This window comes from Phlebotomus papatasi, chromosome 1 (genome assembly GCF_024763615.1).
Source record: "Phlebotomus papatasi isolate M1 chromosome 1, Ppap_2.1, whole genome shotgun sequence".
NCBI lineage: Eukaryota > Metazoa > Arthropoda > Insecta > Diptera > Psychodidae > Phlebotomus > Phlebotomus papatasi.
Window position 1 is genome coordinate 50,872,902 of NC_077222.1, and position 23,391 is coordinate 50,896,292.

The 23,391-nt window shown below is 31.3% G+C and overlaps 1 protein-coding gene across 7 annotated transcripts in view; it reads right to left on the bottom strand.

Moving 5' to 3' along the window:
• The window catches only part of LOC129805694 (putative epidermal cell surface receptor), a 45,868-nt gene that overhangs the window by 17,046 nt on the left and 5,431 nt on the right, over positions 1 to 23,391 (bottom strand). For 4 of the 7 annotated variants that reach the window (XM_055853799.1, XM_055853780.1, XM_055853834.1 and 1 more), the window contains exons 2-3: positions 7,290 to 7,618; positions 1,987 to 2,627 (exon numbers count right to left, since the gene is read on the bottom strand). In XM_055853799.1, the coding sequence (XP_055709774.1) occupies positions 1,987 to 2,627; positions 7,290 to 7,365 (717 nt within the window). In that variant the 5' untranslated portion in view covers positions 7,366 to 7,618. Of the gene's footprint in view, positions 1 to 1,986; positions 2,628 to 7,289; positions 7,619 to 7,757; positions 7,894 to 8,364; positions 8,578 to 23,391 lie in introns of those variants that run through there. The other 3 variants (XM_055853807.1, XM_055853790.1, XM_055853816.1) reach the window with 3 other exon arrangements.

A 23,391-nucleotide genomic window follows, 5' to 3' on the forward strand; every position in this document is an offset into this window, starting at 1 on the left:
CGGCATAAATTAATTTTCGGTCCATTATTAACCTAACTTCCAAGACCTTTCAAACGAATACAACATATCCTAAATCGATTGAGAAATACTATCTCTAGAGTCTTTTTAACTCTCAGCCTTAAAAATAACAAGAATGGAACAAAGGATATTTTCAAGACGAAAATATTTGTAGTCAAATGTTTGGTTAAACATTGGTTGGCTAGTCAATTCTAAAAGGGAAGAGAGAGTGGGGCAGTTTCATGCAGCTGTACTTTTTTCTTAACGAATATGAATATTGTACAATGCAGTGCTTTAGAATTTTTTCAAAATTCGAATTGTCACTCTTTCATGTAGAAAAAAGAAAAGAAGACTACATTGAAGACTACGCAAAAGTATTCTAGCTTTAGAGTGGAAGGCTTTTATTTGTAATTTTTCGTAGTTTGCAAACTACTGGTAAATTCTATTATTTCTTGTTAGATTTAAAAATGCAAATATCAGTTTCACGTAAAATTGGCTCTTTAGGAAGTATGACCTGACTACGGATTTTTACGAATGGAGTGTTTAATTGTGTTTAAAATTAAAAAGAGACTTCTTGATTGAAAGAATCCTAAAAGGTAAAGGTCTGAACTATTTTATCATAAGCGGGGCACTTCAAGCATAAATTTAAATTTTAACCCTTTAACGACGAGACACTTTTTACGGACTGAAAATCAACAATAAAAATTAAACTGAGAAACTTAATGTTGGAAAGTCCAACAGAGTCTTATTCGGTGTATTTAGTGCTTCTATGAACGATAGGGACAAAATAGCCCAAAAATTTAAATTATTTTTCTGACAATACCAATGAATAATATTTTTCGTTTTAATGAAAAATATTACGTATGAGTATTGTAGTTTTTATTGCCAAAAGGGTTTTGCTTAAAAAATTGGAAATATAAAAAATAAATAAAAACAATTATGAATTTGAGAATTTAGAAATTCGCCATTTTTGAGCTTAAATATAATATTTACTACATAACAAATAGGTAGAGACTTGCAAAAAGATATTCTAGATTTCTTCAACCTTTTACTTTACTATTATGTACAGACATAAGAAAAAAATAACTTTAGGTAAGCAGGAAGAATTATTTTCTTTATGGGACACCGGTGTTCCAATCGTCCATAAAGGGTTAAATGACGAGAGTAGCTTGACCCTGAGAACCCATTGTGGCTTTTATTTATTATTATAAAAAATAAATTTATCAATTTCGTAAAAACTTTCTCATAGATTTTTGATGTCTGCAACTTACTTAAGATTTAAAGTACTGAAAAACCAATGAAAAAAAACACTGACCAGTTTATTTTTACCTATTGAGAAACCTCTTTTAATATTGTGGTTGGAAATTAATAATGTGAAGAGTTAAAGGCTGAATAAACTGAAGTCACAATTCTGGAATTCCCTAAGTGTCTTCATAAATAAGAAATACTTTTCAATGAGGAGTGTGTTTTTGTTACGTAGGTACTGTAATACAACTCTTGCTTAATTACTTTCATCGTGAATAATAACTTGACCTAGTTCTGTAGCATAGCTGCGGAGTTCTTCAGACCATAAATACCACTGATTTGAGCACTTGAACTAGATTGCTTCGGCAAGCTTTAGAAAAACTATAATCTCCGAAATCCAATAGCCAATATAAAATCAAATTGAACATTTTATCATGTCAATCAACAGAGTGAAAGCCAGGGAAGTTTTTCGTGGTATTCAAAACTCGCAAATCTTCTGCTGAGATGCGTATTGAGGAGGCATTTCTCAATAATCTCTCAACTTTCCGAGTCTTGTGTTCGGAACAAGGAATGTGAAATCTTGCTGAAGATATACTATTGAATTCATGAGGTTGCATGTTTAATCATTTGAGGTGGTTTAGGATACATTGCCACCAGTGATTTTCATACAAAACACCTCTTGGCACATCTCTTGCGGAGAGAACCTGCAAGAGTGTATATATAGTTCTCCTTCTGGGGACTTACCTTGAAGCTCTGCCCCTCAAACATACAGACGACGGGCGTAATTGGTGCAGAATTATGTTCCTCGTCTTCTTCATCCATGCTGACGTCACTGAGGTCTATAATCGGCTTCCGTGTGGCAGCACCTGTTGCTGCCGTTACATAATTTATCGGATTGACCGTGGAGGACATGTCGCCAGGAGTTAGTGTGGTCTGGTGCCCATCGTCATTCCCAGTCTCCATTGAAGTGAAATTGATGGCTCGACCTCGAGCTTCCTGTGCCGGAGGTGTCATCATCGTCGATGGATTAGTGACTTGAATTTGTGAAACAGGTTCCGTTGGAGATGCACCATCCGTAGTAGCACTTCTTTCTGTGTCAGTTTCACTTCGAACAGTCGTTGGGAGGAATAATGGGGCAATTGTATCTTTTTTGCTTTCCTCGGTGGACGCTAATGAATCTGCCATTGATCCGGGGTCTTTGTCTGCATTCGGAGGTGATGAGTGGCTTTCAGTCGTGCCATCTTGAGCGCCTCCACTTTCTGCTACTTTTTGGTCATCTTTTTGGTTAACATCCACCCCCACAGATGTGGCATTGTTCGAGGAGACTTGTAGTGGCAGAACTGACGTTCGATCGGGCACAGATTCAGATACTACCGACGTATTTCCTGCAATTCAAACAGAATTGAACATTTTTAATGCATTTCAAGATAAGAAATTTCGAATAAAAGAAAACGATCAGTCGATAAATCCTGTTAAATGTAAACATGATCTCAGCTCAGATGACAAATTGAATAGAGGAATAACTGATCGAAAATTTATTTTTTGTAGAGAACTAAACTAAAAATAAAATTTCAATTTGTTTAATAATACCGTAGATTCAGGTGACTTTGCATACCGGGGGTGACTTACCACCTCTGCTTTTCGTAAGCTTTTCTTTAATTCTAGCACTTAAGGATGGTCTCTAAAGATAATCCATTTGTGTCAGAATTAAAGGAAAGTTTAGTAAAAATTAAATAAATATAATTTTTAGCACTTTTCTTCATTATTAATTAATACAGCCTCTAGTACGTGAGAAATTTAATTAAATTTACCGTCCTTGATTTTTTGAAAAATGACTTTTTTCCACATTAAACCTAAAAGAATTCAAAATTTGTCGTAAAAATGTATAAAATACTTAAAACAAATAGGTGAGAATGTTAAGAATTTCAACTAATATCTAAGATTTTTCATTTTCGATTGATAAGTTAGTTTAATGTAGTTTTCTATGAAGCTGAGAAAATTAAAAAAAAATTATTCTATATAATTAAAAGGATTTAATTTAAATAGTATCCTTGATAAATTATTTTAAAATCATATTTATTCTATTGTAATAAATACATTTATTGCAAAACAAATTGTCAAATGAAACTGTAAGAAAATTATCGTGAATGTTGAAAACTGCAAAGAATATTATAATCTACGTAAGACCAAAAAGCATTTCTATAACTTTGTGTGGTGCATAATAACACTGAAAGCATTTAAGCACTGAATTTATGAAAAATTCTAACAAAGTTGTTGAGTTTATGACTTGAAATAAATATTCATTAAATTTCTTACTAATAACATTATAGTCTCGAAACCACTGAAAAACTACATTAACATTCCTATAAAACTGTCATGAGAGATTCGTGAAGAAATGTGCTTCAAGTTTTTTAATTTTACAAATTCTTAAAGTATTGCACGGAATTTTTAGCATTGCTGATTACAGCAGTATACTTTAGAATAGGAACACATGAAAAATTATTTAATATTGTTCGAAAATCTCAAATTCTCATACTCATTATCTAAAGCCGGCTCCAGACCCAAGGTTTAGCCCAGTTCCCAATTGTCTCGAAATTCAAAATAGCAACCAATTTTATTGGTTTTTCAAAATTTAATGGATCACTTGCCCATGTTGACCAATCTTAAGTGATAATTTTACAAAATAATTTTGATTAAGAAGAAATTAGAGAAGTTAAGCCATATGGCTAAGCTTTAGGTCTAAAGCCCGTATAGCCTTCTTATGCATACGTCATTAATCTCTATTACGTTTCACAGAAATCAAAGGTTTTATTAAAAAAAAATTCAATGTCATACATAATGCGTATTTTTAGAGTGGACTTTATTTACAAACGATACAAAATTACGAAATCCAATAATAGGACATTGCCATTCAATTGCCACAAATTCAAAGTTTAATTTAAATTTAATTGAGATCTCTATCAAATTGCTCTCGCATCTTGAAGACAAAAAGATCAATTTGGCAGAACGTTCAAAATAACTGCTCTTGGAAAAAGATTGTGAAGCAATTTGTGATAAATTTGCGAGATCCTAATCTAAAATGTACTCAACTCTAATCTAAGCAGATGCTTTATGGGGAAACCATCAAATGCACTTTTCTTGGGCAAATGGGTAAAAGGAATGAAATTGACATTGTGTGAAAGTCTCATTCATTGTTTTTCACCATTTCTTTTTCATTTCACTCTATACACTGAGATTTCTTCACCATCCCATGAGCAAATAGTCTCTTCCATCACACTTAGAAAAATATTTGATTGTAAAAATTACTAATTCTCATAAAAAATTCAACAAGGCGAACATTTCGTTCATACACTATCTACTTGTAACGGGAATATTCGAAATTTTGGGTTTTTAAAGATTAAAGTCAAACTACTTCTATGCAATAATCTCATTAAATCTTTTCAACTTTTTTTTTAATAAATTATTTACTTTTCCTTTTAGTTGATGATATATTTCTTATGGCTCTGGCACATCTTTTAGATCGGTCAAATTTCATAAAATCAAAATTCACACCCTTTCTTTCTTAAAAGTTTAGCATATGTCTATCCTACTCTTAAGCACTCTTCTTCTTCTTTTGAAAATCACTCCAAATTAAATTTGGTTCAGTCCAATTTTGAGACCGAAACAGTGGGATAGACTTATGCAAGTTTTTTGAGAAAGAAAGAGAAGTGAATTTTGATTTTTTGATATTTGACCGATCTAAAAGGTGTGCCGGAGCCATCAGTCACAACTTTCAAATTATATCAAAGTGGAGTATAAACTGCTCTAAAGAGTTTATTTCTCATGCAATTTGGACGAGATTGCTTTTTAGGGAAAATATTTATTTTTTAGCAATTAAATTTTATTAAATTCAATAAAGCAAAGAGAAAATTCTAAATATAAATTTAGAATAAAAATATAAAAAATACAATAGCCGTACTCACTATGGCGTTGTTATCTCGTAATCTCCGTAATCTGTTATCTTGTTATAATTTTTCAATTATAAAATACATTACGAGAACATAACGAGATAACGATATAACGAGATTACAAGATAACAGCGCCATAGTGAGTACGGCTAATATTTAAACTATATTTTCTAAAATTTTTATTTAACTTTTTAAAAATTTAACCATTGAGACTTGACTTTTCGAGATTAAAAGAAAAAAGAAAAACATAATTTTCGATTCACAAGATTTCGAAAGTGGTTAATCTGACCAAAAACTAAATATTTCCTATTAGCATATGAGTTAAACTAGTCCTTGAACGAAGGATTTTATGATTACTTGATCACAACTTATTATAAAAGACGAAATGTGGTCTAAAATATATCAAAAGTGGTTTTTTGTATGAAATTCTCTCAAAAATTCAAATGTCACTTTCTTTAGTTAAAAGGAAATATTTGATTTGGATTTCAGATGAACCAATTCCGAGAAATCTTGTCCACTAAAAAGTATGCTTTTTTTCAAAAAGGTTTACGAAAATCAAGTCCAAGAGGCTGAATTTCTAAAATTTTAAATAAAAATTTCAGAGAATTGTTTAAACGTTGAACTTTCTTATGCCTAAGGGCTTGAATTTAATAAAATTTTTATCATGTTGGAAAAAGATAAGAGAAAAGTATGCAATTTTTTGGTCTATTTTGACCCACGCAGCCCCTTAACCCTTTAAGGACGATTGGAACACCGGTGTCCCATAAAGAAAATAATCTAATTACGTAAAGTTATTTTTTCGTTATGTTTGTACGTAATTGCAAAATAGAAGGTTGAAGGAATCTAGGATATTATTTGGAAGTCTCCAGCTATTTGCTATATAGTAAATTTTTGGGCTAAAAAATAACGAATTTTTAAATTCTCATAATGAAAATTAATTTTAAATATTTTTTTTATACATACTTCCAATTTTTTTTAAACAAAACCGTTTGGGGAAAAGAAACTACAATACTCAAACATAATATTTTTCATTAGATTGAAAATTATCATTCATTAGAATTGTCAGAAAAATTACTTGAATTTTTAGACTATTTTTGAAAGAGCCTCAGTGGATCAGTTGGTAGAGTTGTGGCTCTATGACTGTGAGGTCACGGGTTCGAACCTCGGCAGCTGCAGATTTTTCAGTAGCCATATCGAATTAGTCCAGTGAATGGATGAAAAAGTAATGCCTAATGCATTGTCAATGAACCGCATAAACAAGAGATGCTGGTACATGGCATAAAGAGATCTGCCGATAAAAATACACATTCACTGCAACTGATCCAACCAAGGCTGGTCTGCCGCAATATAGAAACGGCACTGTATGTGTACTTCAGGCATACAGAAGCCGAGATATGGAGCTGGGGTTAAGATTGGGGGTTAAGATTGAATGGAGTAATGGGGAGTGCATAATGGGCCCAAATAAGTGGCCTGGATGCAGCATAACCGATAAAGGTTTAAACCGACCCATAGACAAATCTTAATCTTAATCTTAGGCTATTTTTGTCCCTATCGTTCATAGAAGCACAAAATACACCAAATCAGACTCTGTTGTCTTTTCGAAGGCCAGATATAAGACCTTTGGCCGATTAGGTCCCCGGTGACCCAAAAAAAATGTTTCTAAGGTAATATGTATATGTAAAGTATAATATTTTCCTATAAAATTTTTCAAACAAAATAATATTTTTTGACCTAGAATTTTTGACCCTCTAGTCTTTAAAGGGTCAAAACAATTCTATTGACGAGTTGAATTAATTCGATGGACTTTGATGTACCTATTACTCTTTTTCGACGTAAGATTTCACATTCACATGACGGTTGGCGTTGGTAAACCATCCATCTTCTTCTTACACTTACTATCATTCTCTATCTTCATGTTAAATTCTAATATCCTGTTCTAAATCTAAAACTTTTGAATAATAACTTCTATATATTATCATCGAAATAAACTTTAATCTAGATAAACCTTAAAGTAACTGAGCATAATTTTCTGTGTGTATACCATGTCTTTTATGAGGGAATTAGATATTATGCTGTGGGAAAAATACCAAAGAGACTCACCTTCATTTGACTGTGTTGCAACCAATTGGCACATGAGAGTGGTGATTGCGAACAAGAGGAGAACTTTCAATTCCATCTTGACCACTTTTCACCAAACAAATCAGCTCTCTTTTTCACAATATATGCCAAATTTTGATGCTTCTGCGATGATTTCTGCAGAAACTTTCTTGTCCACTAAACACCTTTCTCCACCCCCCCAATAAAAACACAACACACTTTTAATTAGCTCCTCGATGGATCACTTTTCATTTTATAAGTTTGCCTCATCTTAAGTATCTTTTCCCACTGGATTGTTTGTTTTCTTCACCAAAATTCTGCTGGCTGTATGTCTGAAAATAAGAATGGCACGGATATTAATGCAAATCCCTCACATATGGAGATTCTTATGTAAATCATGATGGATTTCTTGACGCATTGTTTGAGATACTGAGAATTTGTATGCTGTTGGGTAAAAAAAAAAGATCTCACTTCATCAACGGAAGAGCTTTAATATGCACATTGTGCCCGCAAAAGCGAAACTGAAACTCATGGATGATGTCATAGGTGATTCTTTCTTATGGGGCTTTTTTTGTCAGGTGGAATGAAGAGTATTTGTTGAGAGTTATAAATACACAAATTGTAGGAGGGAAAAAAATTCCAGAGTCTTAGAACATTTTCAGAGGGGGGTACAAATAACCATTAAAATGGTAATTGCGCGATAATAACCGCCCTTGGAGATTTTCTTTTCATTTGAACACATTTCTGGTTGACACATGACTCTTAAGCTCAATCGGGAATAAGTTGATAGAGAGTCAGGTTATCAGTGAAACAGGCAAATTAGTGCAAAATAAAACCTCGTGCAACTAATTTAGTGCCACAAAAGAGCATGTCGACCAATTGACACACTTGTCGAGCTTATAGTTTTGAAAATAAATTAAAACAATCGCTCCAAACAGCCACTATAAGTAACGTACGATGGTAATTAACTCGATGGCTTTTAGCATAAAATAAATTTGAATTTAATGAATCCATTAGGTCACAACTTTTCACACTAAAGCATGCAATTGAGTAAAAATCTACAAATTTCCAACACTACCACAATTAACTCCAAATTGACCCCATCACTTGGACGCCTGAGAGCAACTGGAAGAGTTTCTCAGGAGAATTCTGTCGTTGCTTCTTTTGTGTGGCTCTTCCATCCTTTCCTCTGCCTTCACCAGAGAAAAAGAAACACCTCAAAGCCACTAAAGAAACCTATGCTATTTCGTACATGAATTCATCTTCAGCTGCTGCCTAATCCGTGTGTGGAAAAACCTGTTCTTCATCTGGAATTAGAGATAGCGATTCATCCAACATGGTGTGAGGAACATAGAAGATGATGTTGGTCGAAAAATGTGTGTATTAATAAAAATTTCTCAAATACTTCTTATTTCGTGAGCTTCTTAAGACATACAGTGGGTGGAAAAATGACAGTGACACATTGCTGAGAATTGGAGAATAAAGCTATGGGGTGCTTGTGACGGTAATCTATAAAAGATTAGTCGTTTCCTAGCAAGGATATCATGCTTTTATTTGCCGAATTAGAAAAAAAACTATATAAATACACGTCGAGTGGCACAATTCTACTGTAGTCTATATAAATTACGTCATGAAAACGTTACTGGAACGCCATTGAAATGATTTGGAATTTTTATGTACTTTTCTCGAGGTGACATGTACATCAGCAAAACGTTATTTTATCCATTTATCCTGCTATCAACCTGCTACCAAATGGTATCAGGTATCCAAGTACAGTCTTCAGGGACCTCCTCAAAAGTCAACATTGACTAATTATGATTTTCTCGTTTCCATCCACCTTGCACCCCCCGGAGACCAATTTTCTGAACAAATCTTCACGTTTCAGAAGATTTCTGAGAAATATGGTCACGCTGTTTGTCCGCCGGTCCGTCTGTTCGTCTGTCCGTCCAGCTGTCGCCAGCTCTAGAGACCAAACGGTTAGAGATAGCTACTTCAGACCTACGGGGGACCCAAGGATAGTTACCATGCCCCTGATTTTTTCCCACCCCTCCCATTCTCCACCAAAACAATGTTGTGGGATTGCTCGAAAACGCATAGTGCGATTTTTTTTCATTTTTGGATATATTTTAAAGATTATCCAGACGGAAATTTGACCATATACAAATACACCGTTAAAACATTCATAATAACGATTTTTCAAGGTCAAAGGTTAAAAAGACACTAGAGAGCGCATTTATAAAATGAATGAAGTCATGTTTAGGCTTTTTGGCAAGGTCTTGGAATTTCCTATAACAAATTTTTATCCGAAAATCAATCCTATTAGTTTTCAAACATTTTTGGAGGATATTTTGAATGATTAATGAATCGGTTCAAATCGATTGACCCAGGCTTTGGGTAGCAAAGCCTGGGATGCGTTGCTACCCCTTTTGTTTAAGGTAATGGCCTCTACACACTGGAGAAGTCCAAGCGCAGGTAATATGTTTCAATATGGACATAAATTCCATCAGATGGGGTAATTTGGAACCATATCTATTTTGGAATTTTGAGATTTTCTCACTGCTTTGGATAGTCAAAGAGAAAAAAAGAAAACCACAAAGAAGTACAAGTTTCTACATTCAAGAGTACTTTTCATTATTTTTCCTTTTTGCCTTCTAAAACTATTAGGAAATCTCACATTTTCAAATTACACATTATTCCAAATTACTCCTTCTTATACGGGCTTCAGACCTAAGACTTAGTCACATGGCTTAACTGCTCTAATTTTGTCTCACTCACGATTTTTTGGAAAAATCTACCTGAGGATTGAATTATTAAAGATAAATGACCTATTAGGCTATCAAAAAGGAATAAAATTGCTCGCTATTTAAGATTTTGAGACCTTCGAGAACTGGGCAAATCCTCTAGTCTGAAGACCGCTTTAACCTAATGTGGATCTAGTTCCAACGATTTCAACAATATTCTGATATGCGTTTGCAATTGTCCACTTATTTACTTATTTACATGTTATTGAAAAATATGTAAGGTCGAAAGAACACCCTTTTTCCCAATTTTGTCTAAGTATTGTATTATATTTAATATATTTAATAAAATGCAAGTGGTATGACATTTTCGAATTAATCTGCCTCTTCCTAAAAATTTGATGTTAAATAGATCATGACGCAAGATCTTAAAGTGCCATTTGACCCTATTGAATTTAAATAAAAACAAGTTAAAGAATTTATTTCTAAACTGATTCGATTACTATTCAATTTATTTCAATTATATTTTTAAAATTTTTCAAATGCAGAACAATTTTAAAATTTCCTGAGGGTGATATTTTGGAATTGCTCAAGGAATATTACAGTTTTCGATTCTCAGAAAAATGAAAATTTATCATTTTTATTTAATAATAATTCTTCAAAAAGATGTGACCTAAAGGAATTTATGAGCATAGATTATTCCAGATTAAATTGTTTCTTCTTGTTTGATTTGCCCAACTATTTTGGGTTATATAAAAGTTATAATTAAATTATTACATGTAATATGATATTTTGTAAATTTTGTAAGACTTTTGAACAAATCCCTTATACGGGCTTCAGACCTAAGGCTTAGCCATATGGCTCAACTAATCTATTTTCTTGTCCATTACGATTTTTTGGAAAAATTTAACTTAGGATTAGATTATTAAAGGTAATTGACCCATTGGGTTGTCAAAAAATAATAAAATTGTTTGCTATTTAAGATTTTAAAACCTTCAGGAACTTCGCTAAGACTCTAGTCTCAAGACCGCTTTAAAGTAAAAATTTAGGAAAAATCGGTTCAGCTGGTTTTTTCAAGAGATTTATGATCAATTCAAGTAAAACTACTGAATTTTCAATGGATAATTTCTATTATAATATTTAGTGGGTAATTCTCTATAATTTTCGTAACTGAAAATACTGAAACAGTTTTGGCTCAAAAATGCACTCTGATTTTTATAAATCTCCTTATAAAACGAACTTATACGAATCTTTTGGCTTCATTAATATTTTTAGAGGTAAAAGAAAATTTTGTTGATATAGTGCAGAGCTAAGTCCCTAAAGTTTCTGAAGATGCTATTGTATGCAAATGCCATGTTATTGACTTGATTGTAACACAAAACAATTTGATTTGGATATTTAATGGACTTTTCTTGTTTGGAAATATTATAGCATTTCGAGGGCATTTCATAGTTTTCATCAAACACGATTCAACTATTTTGCTGAAATTTATTTTTAATGTTTTTAGAAATGTATTGTAAATGTAAATTAATTCCGACTAATTTTATACAAGTTTAAAAATGTATAATTGCGCTCATGATAACAAAAAACAATTTCATAAAATTCTGATTGAAGTAAATTGTTTTGAATCAATAAAAATAACAATAATATTATATTTTTATTATTTTTGTCATTATTATTAGTAAAATTACCATTATTATTTTAGTTTCAAAATTAAGATACAATCCAAAAAAAATTAAATGTTTAAATGTATATTAAGAGCCTAGTTTATGGTAATGTGAAGGTCTGAAATAATTTATTTGAACTCAATCCTTTAAAGAAAAATCTTTGAGAGTGAGGTATATGTGAGTGGAGGAGTGGAAAAACATCTTCGAATATTACAATCTCTATTTCGTTTCGCGTTTTCTTGAAATTAAAAATGTGCTTGTGCCCAGATTAAAAATGAAAGATCTTTATTGTGAAATTCTATGGAGTTTTTTTTCAAATTCATGTTAAAAGAATTAAAGCCAATTGCAATTAATTATATAGATTTAGGGGAGAGATATTATGATAGAGACACTTTTTATATTTTATATTTAAGGCATTATTTCCAAAACTCAGAAAATCATCTTCAAATTTTGTATAGCGCTTAGTATATTCACTAGTATAGACTTTATTAAGAAAAACTCAATAAGTGTTTTTGAAACATTTATTTACGTAATCAAAGAATAATATACCGTGTCTCAAACATGCAGGCTCTCCCCTACTTAAGATAATAGCAATACGGAAAGTTAAACTGATAATTTTGAATTTCGCAATTAATCATATTGAGTTGTCACCGATTGAAATGCCAAATTACTGCTTTAAATTTTATTCAAAGTTTGGATTTAATAATTCTGGCAGCTCTTTCATTTTGGTATCATACTTGCTCATTAAAATTTAATGCGTTTCACATTAATTTTATCGCTAAATGCGCTCAAAAGTATCGTTGATGTATTTTATTCAATTAATTATTTAGTGAAAGATACATTTTGTGTGCAAAAGTTGATTTTACTTGACTTAAAAAAGCATAAATATGAATATGATATTATATTTTATATTTCATATTTTATTTTTTTATTTTTTGCCGACAGTATATATAATATTTTCTTGCACTGAAAATGAGATTTAATATTAACCAATTTCTCGAATTTACTATGTTCAATTTATGCAGCCGAATATTAGTGGATACGTGAAACAATCTTTCAACTTGCAATGTTCATCCATATGGGTTAATTTTTTGAAATTCACACTGTGCGACAAAATTTACCTTTTTGTGGGTGTACAGAATATATATACCATTTTGGGTGTACTTTTTCGAAAAGTCTTTATAAAATGTATTTGAAGTTCATGTAGTTCCTTGACTTGTTGTCAAAAAAGTTGCAGAGAATGAAAATACGTGTCGTTGTAGCTTTAAAAATTAGCACCGAATTATTAGGACCTGAGATATAATATTTCGAATTTTAGAAAATATTATAAAACTAAAAATGCATATTTGTTAAAATGTGGACGTGACCCCGCCAAATGGATTTTAGATATGAGATCCTTAAATGACCCTATAAAAAGTTTTGTCACTTTTCTCTACAGAGACACTCACAACGTGTCGCACAGTGTAAGAATCTAAATTTAAAGGAAAATTTAGAGAAAATTTGGGAAAATGATTAAACCGGTACTATGAAAAGCGTGGCTTTCAGACATTTGGGAAAGCTATTGATATATAGAAGTACTCTACACTTTTTAATGTTATTTATTAAATTAGTTACCTTTTAAGTGGCCTAAATAGGTTTATGCTGAAAATCGTATTTTTCCAAATCACTCATAGAACCAAAACTCTAGAAAGCTTCTCGAAAGCTTTATTTGCACGTATACTAAGCTAAGATATGCTTTCAATTGTCTTTAAATTAACAAACTACAAGCTCTCACTTCATTCACCAAAGTAGGAATGATTGAATATCCAGAGCTCCTTCTGTACATTGCACAGTAACCCCCATCAGTATTGTAATCAACGTCCTCGCAACTAAAGCGTTTCGAATAAATGATTATCCTAGGAAGTAAAACATTAACCTTCTAGCCCAATGGAAAACATTCAAGACAAAGGTTCTAAGAAGGTTCAATAGGTATTGTAAACCTTCTTGGAAATACTTCTTGAGAATTGTTTTTCTTCAATTTTTCCTCATTTTAATAAAGCACAACAAAATCAGTAATCATTATGCGCGCAAAAGCAGTGATAATATTGCAAATAAATCAACGGAGCGAGAATTGCGTTGAAGATGTTCTGTAGATGCTTCAAGTTCATGACATTCTCAATGTGAGTGTAGTGACGAATCTTGGTTTTATGTCAAATAGAATGCTCGAGGTGAGATTTGTTGAATTAAAAGACGAAAAATTCTACAGAAAATATTTCTGAGAAGAATAATTTTTTTCAACATGGAATTTTTCTAAATTCGCTTTCCAATTCAATGATTTTGCAGCAGGTACTCAACGTCTGGTTGGAAAGAAATGCTCACACGGTTCAGGTGTTTCAATTCTAGGCCAAACCACACACTATTAAAAAGGGGGAGAAGATAACATCCCGTCTCACACCATGGATCACCCCCAAAAGGTGTTCCTCCTTATACACCCAAAAAACCCCAAAAATATTCACAGTTTGTGAGGCTTGAGAAAAGGTGGCAAATGTGGTACATGTGGGGCAATTTATGAAATTAAACCCATCCACAGTGCGTAAGGGATTTTTTCTGTGATGCTTTTCGCGTTGAACTTGCAGGAAAAAATGTGTTTTCACCAACTAATACCCCACGCACGTGGTAAACACTTTGAAAATATGTTTTTCCGATTTAATAAAATCGATTTTCAATTGAAAGTCACACGGAAAATTTCCCATTCATGTTCCCACAACAGTACCTAATGTTGATCATGCGTTAGTATTCACCACAATATGGAACCATAAAAATCATCCTATAAGCAGTAATATTCAGTGCTAAAAGAGGGAAATCTCTTTGTCAGGCATAAAATCGAGAAACAATAGGGGCAAATTCTTAAAATTGAAGTTCTTTGATTGTCTCTCCAATGAGATGTTATTATGTGTAGTTGGGAGATTTTTTCTTATTGGTATTCAGTAGAAAGTAACGAAGTTTTTGAGAAATATTAGAACTTTATGTAAATTATTCAGAGAGTAGATTTTGCACACAAGTGAGAATTATTGCATGAAAAAAATTAGAGAGAATAGTCATTAGCCAAAACACAAATTTGGCTATTTTTGTAAAACAAGTTATATGGAAGTCACAAGATTCAGCTAACTAGACAGTTCTCGATTTCGAAAGCTTTTGGAATGGAACTATTCTTAATAAAATTTCTCGTATGGCAATGCTCGCAATCTACAGAATCGGTCTCATATGTCAGCATTTTTCAGAGTTACTTATATGTACATTTTAAATATTTTGAATTCAGGATGCCAATCCATAAAAACAAATTCGTGAAAAATAGTTAATAAACTGTGATTATAATCTAGTTAAATTTAAAATATTTTATTATTTGTGTCGAGCCAGAATTAGTAGAATAATAAAGATAAGACGAAAGTACGATTTACCATTGGAAGTTATAAAGATTAAGAATTAGCCGCAACAGGAGCTGAGATGAACCACCCTTTTTATACTCAGTATTACGGACACGTTTTTAACGCCAGACAAAAGATAATCTCACTGCTTTGTCATTTAAATACTATAAATTTTAGATAGGGTTAGTGTGCCAAATTCCGGCCAGCTTGCAATTTCGGCCACCTTTTTTGTTGCTCGAACTTCCATGAACTTCTAGACTTTACGTACTCTAGAGATTATACAATGCAAAAGAATATCAAAAAATGTAGTTTCGACAAACGAGATGACGTGAAAAAGATATTAGAAGAATTCCCGAAGGGCAAGGAACTATGAGAATGAAGGTGGCCGAAATAGGGCACCAAAGCTATGTCTATATTTTTATTCATTTTAAAATGTATTAAGAATGATTTTAGGGTAAATAAAGATGGTAAACTCTTTACAAGGTTCCAAGCAACATTCTTTAAGAAGAAAGAATTGAAAAAAATAAATTTGTATTTAAAATATTACTTTTCAAACTTGAGACTTTGACGCTTTCATGCAACTATGCCGAAATTTGGCGCACTTAACCTATCAATAGTTGAAATGAAAATATTACCTCGAAAAATTAGTTAAAAACTGGTTAAAAGGTATAAAATTAATCGTCAAAGGCCCAGTTAAAGATTTAAAGCTTTGAAGTCAATCTTAAAATTAAAAGATATACTTGCAAAATAGTTTTGGACTAGGTTTTCTTCACTCCCAAAATAGTTTCTTCTCTGGCCTCTATGCCTTTGTGATCTTGCGATGTTAAGAATTTCGACCTATTTAAGGACAAACAACGGTTTTCGGAAACTTCGTATTTTACATTTCGAATTTTACATGTTCGTATTGCACATTTCGTATTGCGGAAACTTCGTAATCTAGCATATTTCGTATTTTACCATTTCGTATTTCACATTTCGTGTTTCATACATTTTGTACAAAAGTGAACATTGTCTGTCACGAGGTTTCCGCAATACGAAATGTGCAATACGAACATGTAAAATACGAAATGTAAAATACGAAGTTTCCATATCCTAAAATAACACACTTCGTAGAAGATTAGAATATCCAATTACATTCAATAAATTTTAATAATATATTTCATTTACTCTATAATATTTTAAATATTTATGTCAGTATGATTTGTTTCTTTTAAACAGGATAATTATCATTAAATTTTCACGAGTTTGACACAATATAAATAAGTCCATTAATCAACCCTATAACGACGAGGCACTTTTTACGGACTGAAAATTAACAATAAAAATTAAACTGAGAAACATAATCAATGATAAGTCTTACATCGAACTTTGGAAACTCCAACAGAGTCTGATTCGGTGTATTTTGTGCTTTTATGAACCATAGGGACAAAAACAGTCCAAAAATTTAAGTAATTTTTCTGACAATACCAATGAATAATATTTTTCGCTTTAATGAAAAATATTACGTATGAGTATTGTAGCTTTTATTGCCAAAAGGGTTTTGCTTAAAAAAAAATAGAAGTATAAAAAATAAATAAAATCAATTATGAACTTGAGAATTTAAAAATTCACCATTTTTGAGCTTAAATATTTACTACATAGTAAATAGCTAGAGACTTGCAAAAAATATTTTAGATTCCTTAAACCTTCTACTTTACTATTATGTACAGACATAAGAAAAAAATAACTTTAGGTAGTCAGGAAAAATTATATTCTTTATGGGACACCGGTGTTCCAATCGTCCTTAAAGGGTTAACTAATTACCTAAATTATTATTATTTTATTAGTTAATTATTGTTTATTGAGTAATAAACTATTTGAAATATATAAAAAAAATTGTCTAACTAAAACTTTACTGAGTTTTGAAACTTTTCTAAAAGTTCGAATGCAATCAAAATCGTTAAATATGTTTTTAAATATTTAAATATGCTATCAACTTATTTTTTATAAGCTTTTTAAAGTTTCGTTCGATTGTTTTTTTTTAAATAATTCGGAATTTCTTATGAATTTTCATTTCCAGTATTATGAATCAGGAATTATCATGGATTTGGATAGCGTGTTCCCATGAAACTTATTAAAACTTATGGCATGGAGAGTTTGCACATAAAAGCCAAAGTACATTTGCAATTGGACCGTAAAGTCTCTATAGAATATCATGCTTTTATTTACTATCAAATTAGTGCATTGCACTCTCTATCTCACTATGCATACTTTCAAATGGCCGTTGTGTTGTTTTCGTACTGAGATTTATTGAAAGTAGTGCGTGATTTGGCTAGGTAATTTTTTGAAAACTCTTTGCATTGAAACACTATCAATGACTTATGCATGGAAAGTCCGGTCGTAATGTCTTAAAGACGAAATTCGTCACCACAAAGTCTTACGAAACACTTTTGCTTTTTCCCCCTTGCGAAAACAAGTTTACAATGTATCTTAACAAACTTAAAGAGTACTTTGAAGAGCATCAGTTTTCTCTCAATTCGATGACTAACTCATAATACTAATTGAATGCTAAGTAAATAAAAAACGATTCAATACCATTAATATTCCCCATAGAAATCTATATAGACGTCGTAAGATAACCCGAAGCCAATCTCAGTGTTCAAACACTCAATTTGCAAATAATTGATAAAATTTTCTAGAAAATGTTTAATAATATACTCGAAAATCAATTTGCATTATTAACTCTTCAGCAATATTCAACCTTTTGCATTCATCTCTATTAAATGGTGAACATTGAAAATTTAATTCATATGTCACGACTTTCGGAAATAAATTCTTATAAATCCAACAAAAAAAAAGACAAGAAACTTTTATTAATGAGCACAAGTTTCAAACTCAATATCATTAAAATGGAAACTTTTGAAGATGGTTTTAAAGGTGGCTCTCTGTGGTATTGGAAAGTGATAAGTGAGGGTTTTTCTGAATCGTTTGTTTCCAACCCTCGCAATTTTCCACCAATCTCTACTTTTTTTTTTAATAAGAAAGATAGTCACAAATGTCTTGCAAGGGGCTTAGCACAAAATCTTGCTATGGTTCATCTCTGATTTAAAATCTCAGGATTAGAACTTAAGCTCAATACATTAATTTGCTTTTCAGCCCGTAACTTAGGAAAAACTTTTTTGTATTTATTTTCTTGTAGTATTTTGGTCACTATGGCTTTAAGTCGCCTGACCAAATTTAACCATCCACAAAGAAAAAGTCGAAAGCTTTTCAATGATTGATAGTTTCTTGTAGAATCCTTAATTAGAATCATTAAATTATAATTATAATAAACAATTAAATGAGAATCATTAGGGATGCTGTGATTTTAATTGTCAGTTAACGATGACAGAATAATGACATTCTTTATATATTTTACCAGAAATATCCTTAAAAGTAAAAAAAAAAGTTACATTCAAATTGTCTACCTTACTTTTTAGAATATTTTAGACGCTATATTTTGTGTATGCATATTGTATTTGGACAGAAATAAAAATCGAATACTCACCTAATGAAGGAAAAGCTTAAAATCTTATTTTATATAGAAACGAATATTAACTGTGTTTAAGACAGATAAGTAAATACGATTTATGAATCTAAAAGGTTGTTTCTAACATAGGGTTTTTCGAAGACAAATACTAAAAAAAACACTAAGGAGCATATTTATCAATCCATTTGGCCAAGTTTGGTGTTGTTCGAAAAATCTTTAAATTCTTGAGATATCCAAAATAACTTTTGCAATCAATTTTGAACCGTTTTTGTAAGAAATTCATTGCAAACGCTTTGAAATATCTTAAAAGGGTAACTTAAATGTTCCAATTTCGAAATATGTAACTAATTTTTCAAGAATATTTTCTCAAAATTTCAAATGATTAGGAATACAATTCTTGAAGATCAAACGCAAGCCCTTAGTCTGTCGCTATTTTCGACCACTGTAAAGCGCTAAATTTAATTATTTTTTACCTAACCTTAATTTTTGAAAATAGTTGTCAAGATTTTTCGAAAACTCATCGATCGATTACATTAAAATTTTGTACTATTATTCTAAAACCATTTTCTAGTAGTTGCAGGATTTTTCTTCTCAATCACAACCTGTTTTTAAAGGCGAATTTTATCTAGGTAGAACATAATTGGATGAAGGACTGGAGTGATACGTATAGACAGGGGACTTTCCGATGATGACCAGTGGATTTGAAGTCACCTTTCAAAAAAAAAAAACTTCTTTCGGTCAATTTTTCAGTCCGAAAGCTCTGGGAAAGATTAAGGAATTGTTTTTCTTCTGAGGTGACTTCAAATCCAATAGCCATCACCGGAGAATTCCTTATTTTTATGTAGAACGCACTGTAATGGAGAGTGTGTATTTTTTGGATAAAATTCCCCTAAAACCCCTATTTTAATTTATTTCAAAAATCTATTGTTCAAGTTTGAATTAAATTAACCTTCTAAAAAAGAATAGTTTTTTTTTACAACAGATGATTGTTATTTAAGTAGTCTTGAATAGAGCAAACATAGTTTCTTTCAAAAGGGACTTCGAAAATCAAGTCCGAACGGAACAACTTTCAAGATTTTTAAATCAGAATTTTAGAGTATATTCTACTTTTAAATTCAAGAGCTCGAATTAAATAATTTTTTAAGTTGAAAAATTACAGAAAATAGCATTTTAATCTGTGAGACCCGCGTAATCTTTTCTAAAATGCCTATTACTCATTTCAAATCGTTTGGGAACCGCTAATAAGGGAGAACCGGCAATGTTTGAGACATTTTTTTTATGTTTTGACTTTAAGGCATTATTTCCAAAACTCAAAAAATTATCTTTAAATTTTGTATAGCGCTTAGTTTAGATTAGTTAGAATAGATTTTATTAAAACAACTCGATTTGTGTTTTTGTCATATTTATTTAAGTAATTAAAGAGTAATCCATCGTGTCTGAAATATTCGAGCCCTCCTCTATATTAAAAATGCTTTAATTGAATAAAGACTACAAAATTCTAAGTCGTAAAATATTTAATTCATTCTACTCTTGGGGTAGCTCAAATATTTCGCAAAGTCGGAACACTTTACCACCCATTTTATTGAACAATTTGACGTTGAATGTGATGCAAAGACTCTGAAATAACACAAAAATATAAAATGAGTTCAAAACACTAAATTTTCCCTCCAAGTTCAAGGTTTGAAGCAATTAAAAATCAGCGAAAACATCAAAATAGGAAATACCAGATCAACGATCTTGGAAATGAGTACCCCCTCAAAAAAGTTTTGGTGTTACAGAAAAACTTTACAATTTCCCCAAACGATTGACGACAATTTGTGGGCAAAAAAAAGTCAAGCAAAGCTTGAGAGTTGGGTCTGCGAATTTGTTAAATTAAATTAATTCCATGAGAAAACGGAGAGAAAATGTTGTGGTTATCACAGTACAGAAATTTTCTCTAGCTAACAAAATAACCGGTTAATTTATGACAAATAAGTTAGATGAGGCGAGACAGAAGTTACAAGAAGGTATGAAGAACAAAATCAACCATTCTGACCATCAAATAGAAGAAGTCACTTGACTCTTAGAATACACTCACATCGATTTCTCAAAATGTTCTCAGCTTCGAATGTTTGAGAAGATATCTTAAGCAGAAGAATTATTTGGACATGAGTTGAGGTGGAAGCAAGAAAAAAAAACGAAGACGTCCAACTTCTTCTATTGCTCACATTTTGACTAACTGACTCACTCACTCACCTTGAAGGTGAAAACATCATGGTCTCTTCACACTGGAGATGAATTATAATTTTGATACGTTAGAAGACGAGTTGTTGCTGGCAGAAAAAAACATGGGTTCAAAATGTATTCATACTTTCTTCAACCCGAAATTATATATAGAGATTTGAAGTTTGAGGAGCAACTTTATATGATGGATAGTTGAAGATGTGTAAATGTTCCATCGTGCAGAGCCCTATTCACACCATTGAGCAAAAAAACAGGCTAGATAGCCAATGAATAGTTTAAAAAAAAAACTGTACGAGAGTTGCTGAACAAATAGCATCTCAAGAGTTCAACAATCTCCCACCGACCAATTTCCATGTGAGCAACATTCAAAGTGTTTGCCACAGAATTCAGCCAAAGTTACCACGGACAAGTAAATAATTTTACGTGTTACTTTATTGAATATGCTCACACTTAAAATGGGGTATAACACCTCTATTGGTATAATTTTCAATTAAATCACGCAAATTGCCCATCATACCCAACTGCTATCAACGTAGTTTCAATGAGGCGAGAAACTAGTGTGATATAAAAGTGAAAACGAGCTAATAGCCAAGTGATTTACAAACAATAAACAAAATGATACTCTGCAATAATGTACCAAATGGGGATGCAAATTGCTCGACATATTGGCATACAATGTTAAAAAAAAACGCAATATCACGTCATTGGGTCTTTGATCCAATGTTTTTTTTTTACTTCTTATTTGCTCTGATGAACCAAGAAAGTCGCCTTTTCAAATGCTTTGTGTGCGTAATTTATGTTTTTCTATTGAATTTTTGTCCTTCTATTTGCAAAAGGAATAACCAATTGGAAATGCTAATCAAAGGTGAAGAATAAACCTGACATATACTGTCGCTATTCGAGTTATAGGAGGAGCAAAAGTGAACAATACTGATTTTGATATTCTAAACTAATTTATGAACATTTGAGACTGGTTGAATGATAGCAACAGAAATCATTATAGACTTCACAGCATTACTGAATCAAGGTTGGGCTATGAATTCTTCCACTATCTTAGAACCAGATATTTCTAAATAAATTTATTTTAGAAGCTCAGTTTCTTACTAACAAAATTAATGTTTCAGACTTTGTATTGTGTCTTATATTAATTCTGAATAAGACATTTCACTCTTTATTTTTTTACTCTTTTTTATATATTGAGATATTTTATTATAAAGTTCAATAAAGCTAAACACACTTCTTCAGACATTTCGAAAATTTCTTACGAATGAAATTACCTGAAGAAACAATTTAAAATTTAGGATAATTTTAAGATAATTCGGTATATCTAACATTTCACTGTTTTTGGTGTTATCACACTGGCTAATGTAATTTCAATGCGATTCACATTAACTGTCGTTAATGTGCGTTCAAATGTGCGACTTGTATTTTTGATTCACGTTTTATTTAGAGTTTGATACATTTATCGATAAAAAGGTAGATCTACCCAGCAAAAATTGATTTAAATTGACTTGAAATATGTTTTTTCACATTCAGAAATAATTGAAATCGTATTGTTTTTTTAATCAAAAAAATAAATCAAATTCTAAATAATGAATTATTGAGCGTGATTGAGTGATTCACACAATTGAACACATTAGCGATAAAATTAATGTGAACTATATTAAAATTTTTATGAGTAAATGTGTTATTAAGATTAGTAGAATAAAACATTTCGATATCGAATGCTACCTATTTAGTTTTTAGTCATAAAAAATGTTTTTAACGACTTTGTTGTTTCTGAATATACACACTAGAAGCAATTTTCGTCAAAAATGACTTTTTTTTTAATTTAACGTTTCTGATTACAATGGTAGAGGAAATTTACTCTAAAAAATATTTTTTAAGTTTCTCCCAGTATGTAGACGCCTTAAGAGATCCTTTAGATTTTCAATAATCTTTAAAAAAAGCTACTTATATTATACAACACCTTATTAACTCTACAAAACTATGATTTTACCAGTCTTAAATAGGGGAAAGTACTCTTCTTTCGATCGTTCATGCTTTCGAATAATATGAATTTTCTTTTAGTTTTCCTATTACACATTTATATTACATATTAGTTAGCCTATTATCAATTATTGATAATTATATTATGTGATAATTATGTGTAAGTCTCTTAGGAAAAATAAAAGAAATTCTCATTATTCGAAGGCACGAACGTTTGAAAGAAGAGTACTTTCCCCTACATTGAATTTGAAATGTTGGTTATTGCAAATAATATTACGAACCCTTAGAAGAAAATGGGGCACTTTTGAATTGGGGCAGCTTTAAAATTGTTTTTTTTTTGTCTAGAATTTGTTAATGAAATTAGATCTTATCATATGGTATAATTCAACTCCACAAACCAATTGCGAATCTAAATTACGGCTTAATTCCATTTATACATAGTAGAAAGAAGCCCAATTTCAAGAATTGACCCATTTCAAATGTGCCCCACTTATCCACTGAGAAAAAACGGGGGTGCGATTGACTTTCTTTCCTCATAACTTTATTACTTTTTAGATGTAAAACTATACCAAAATT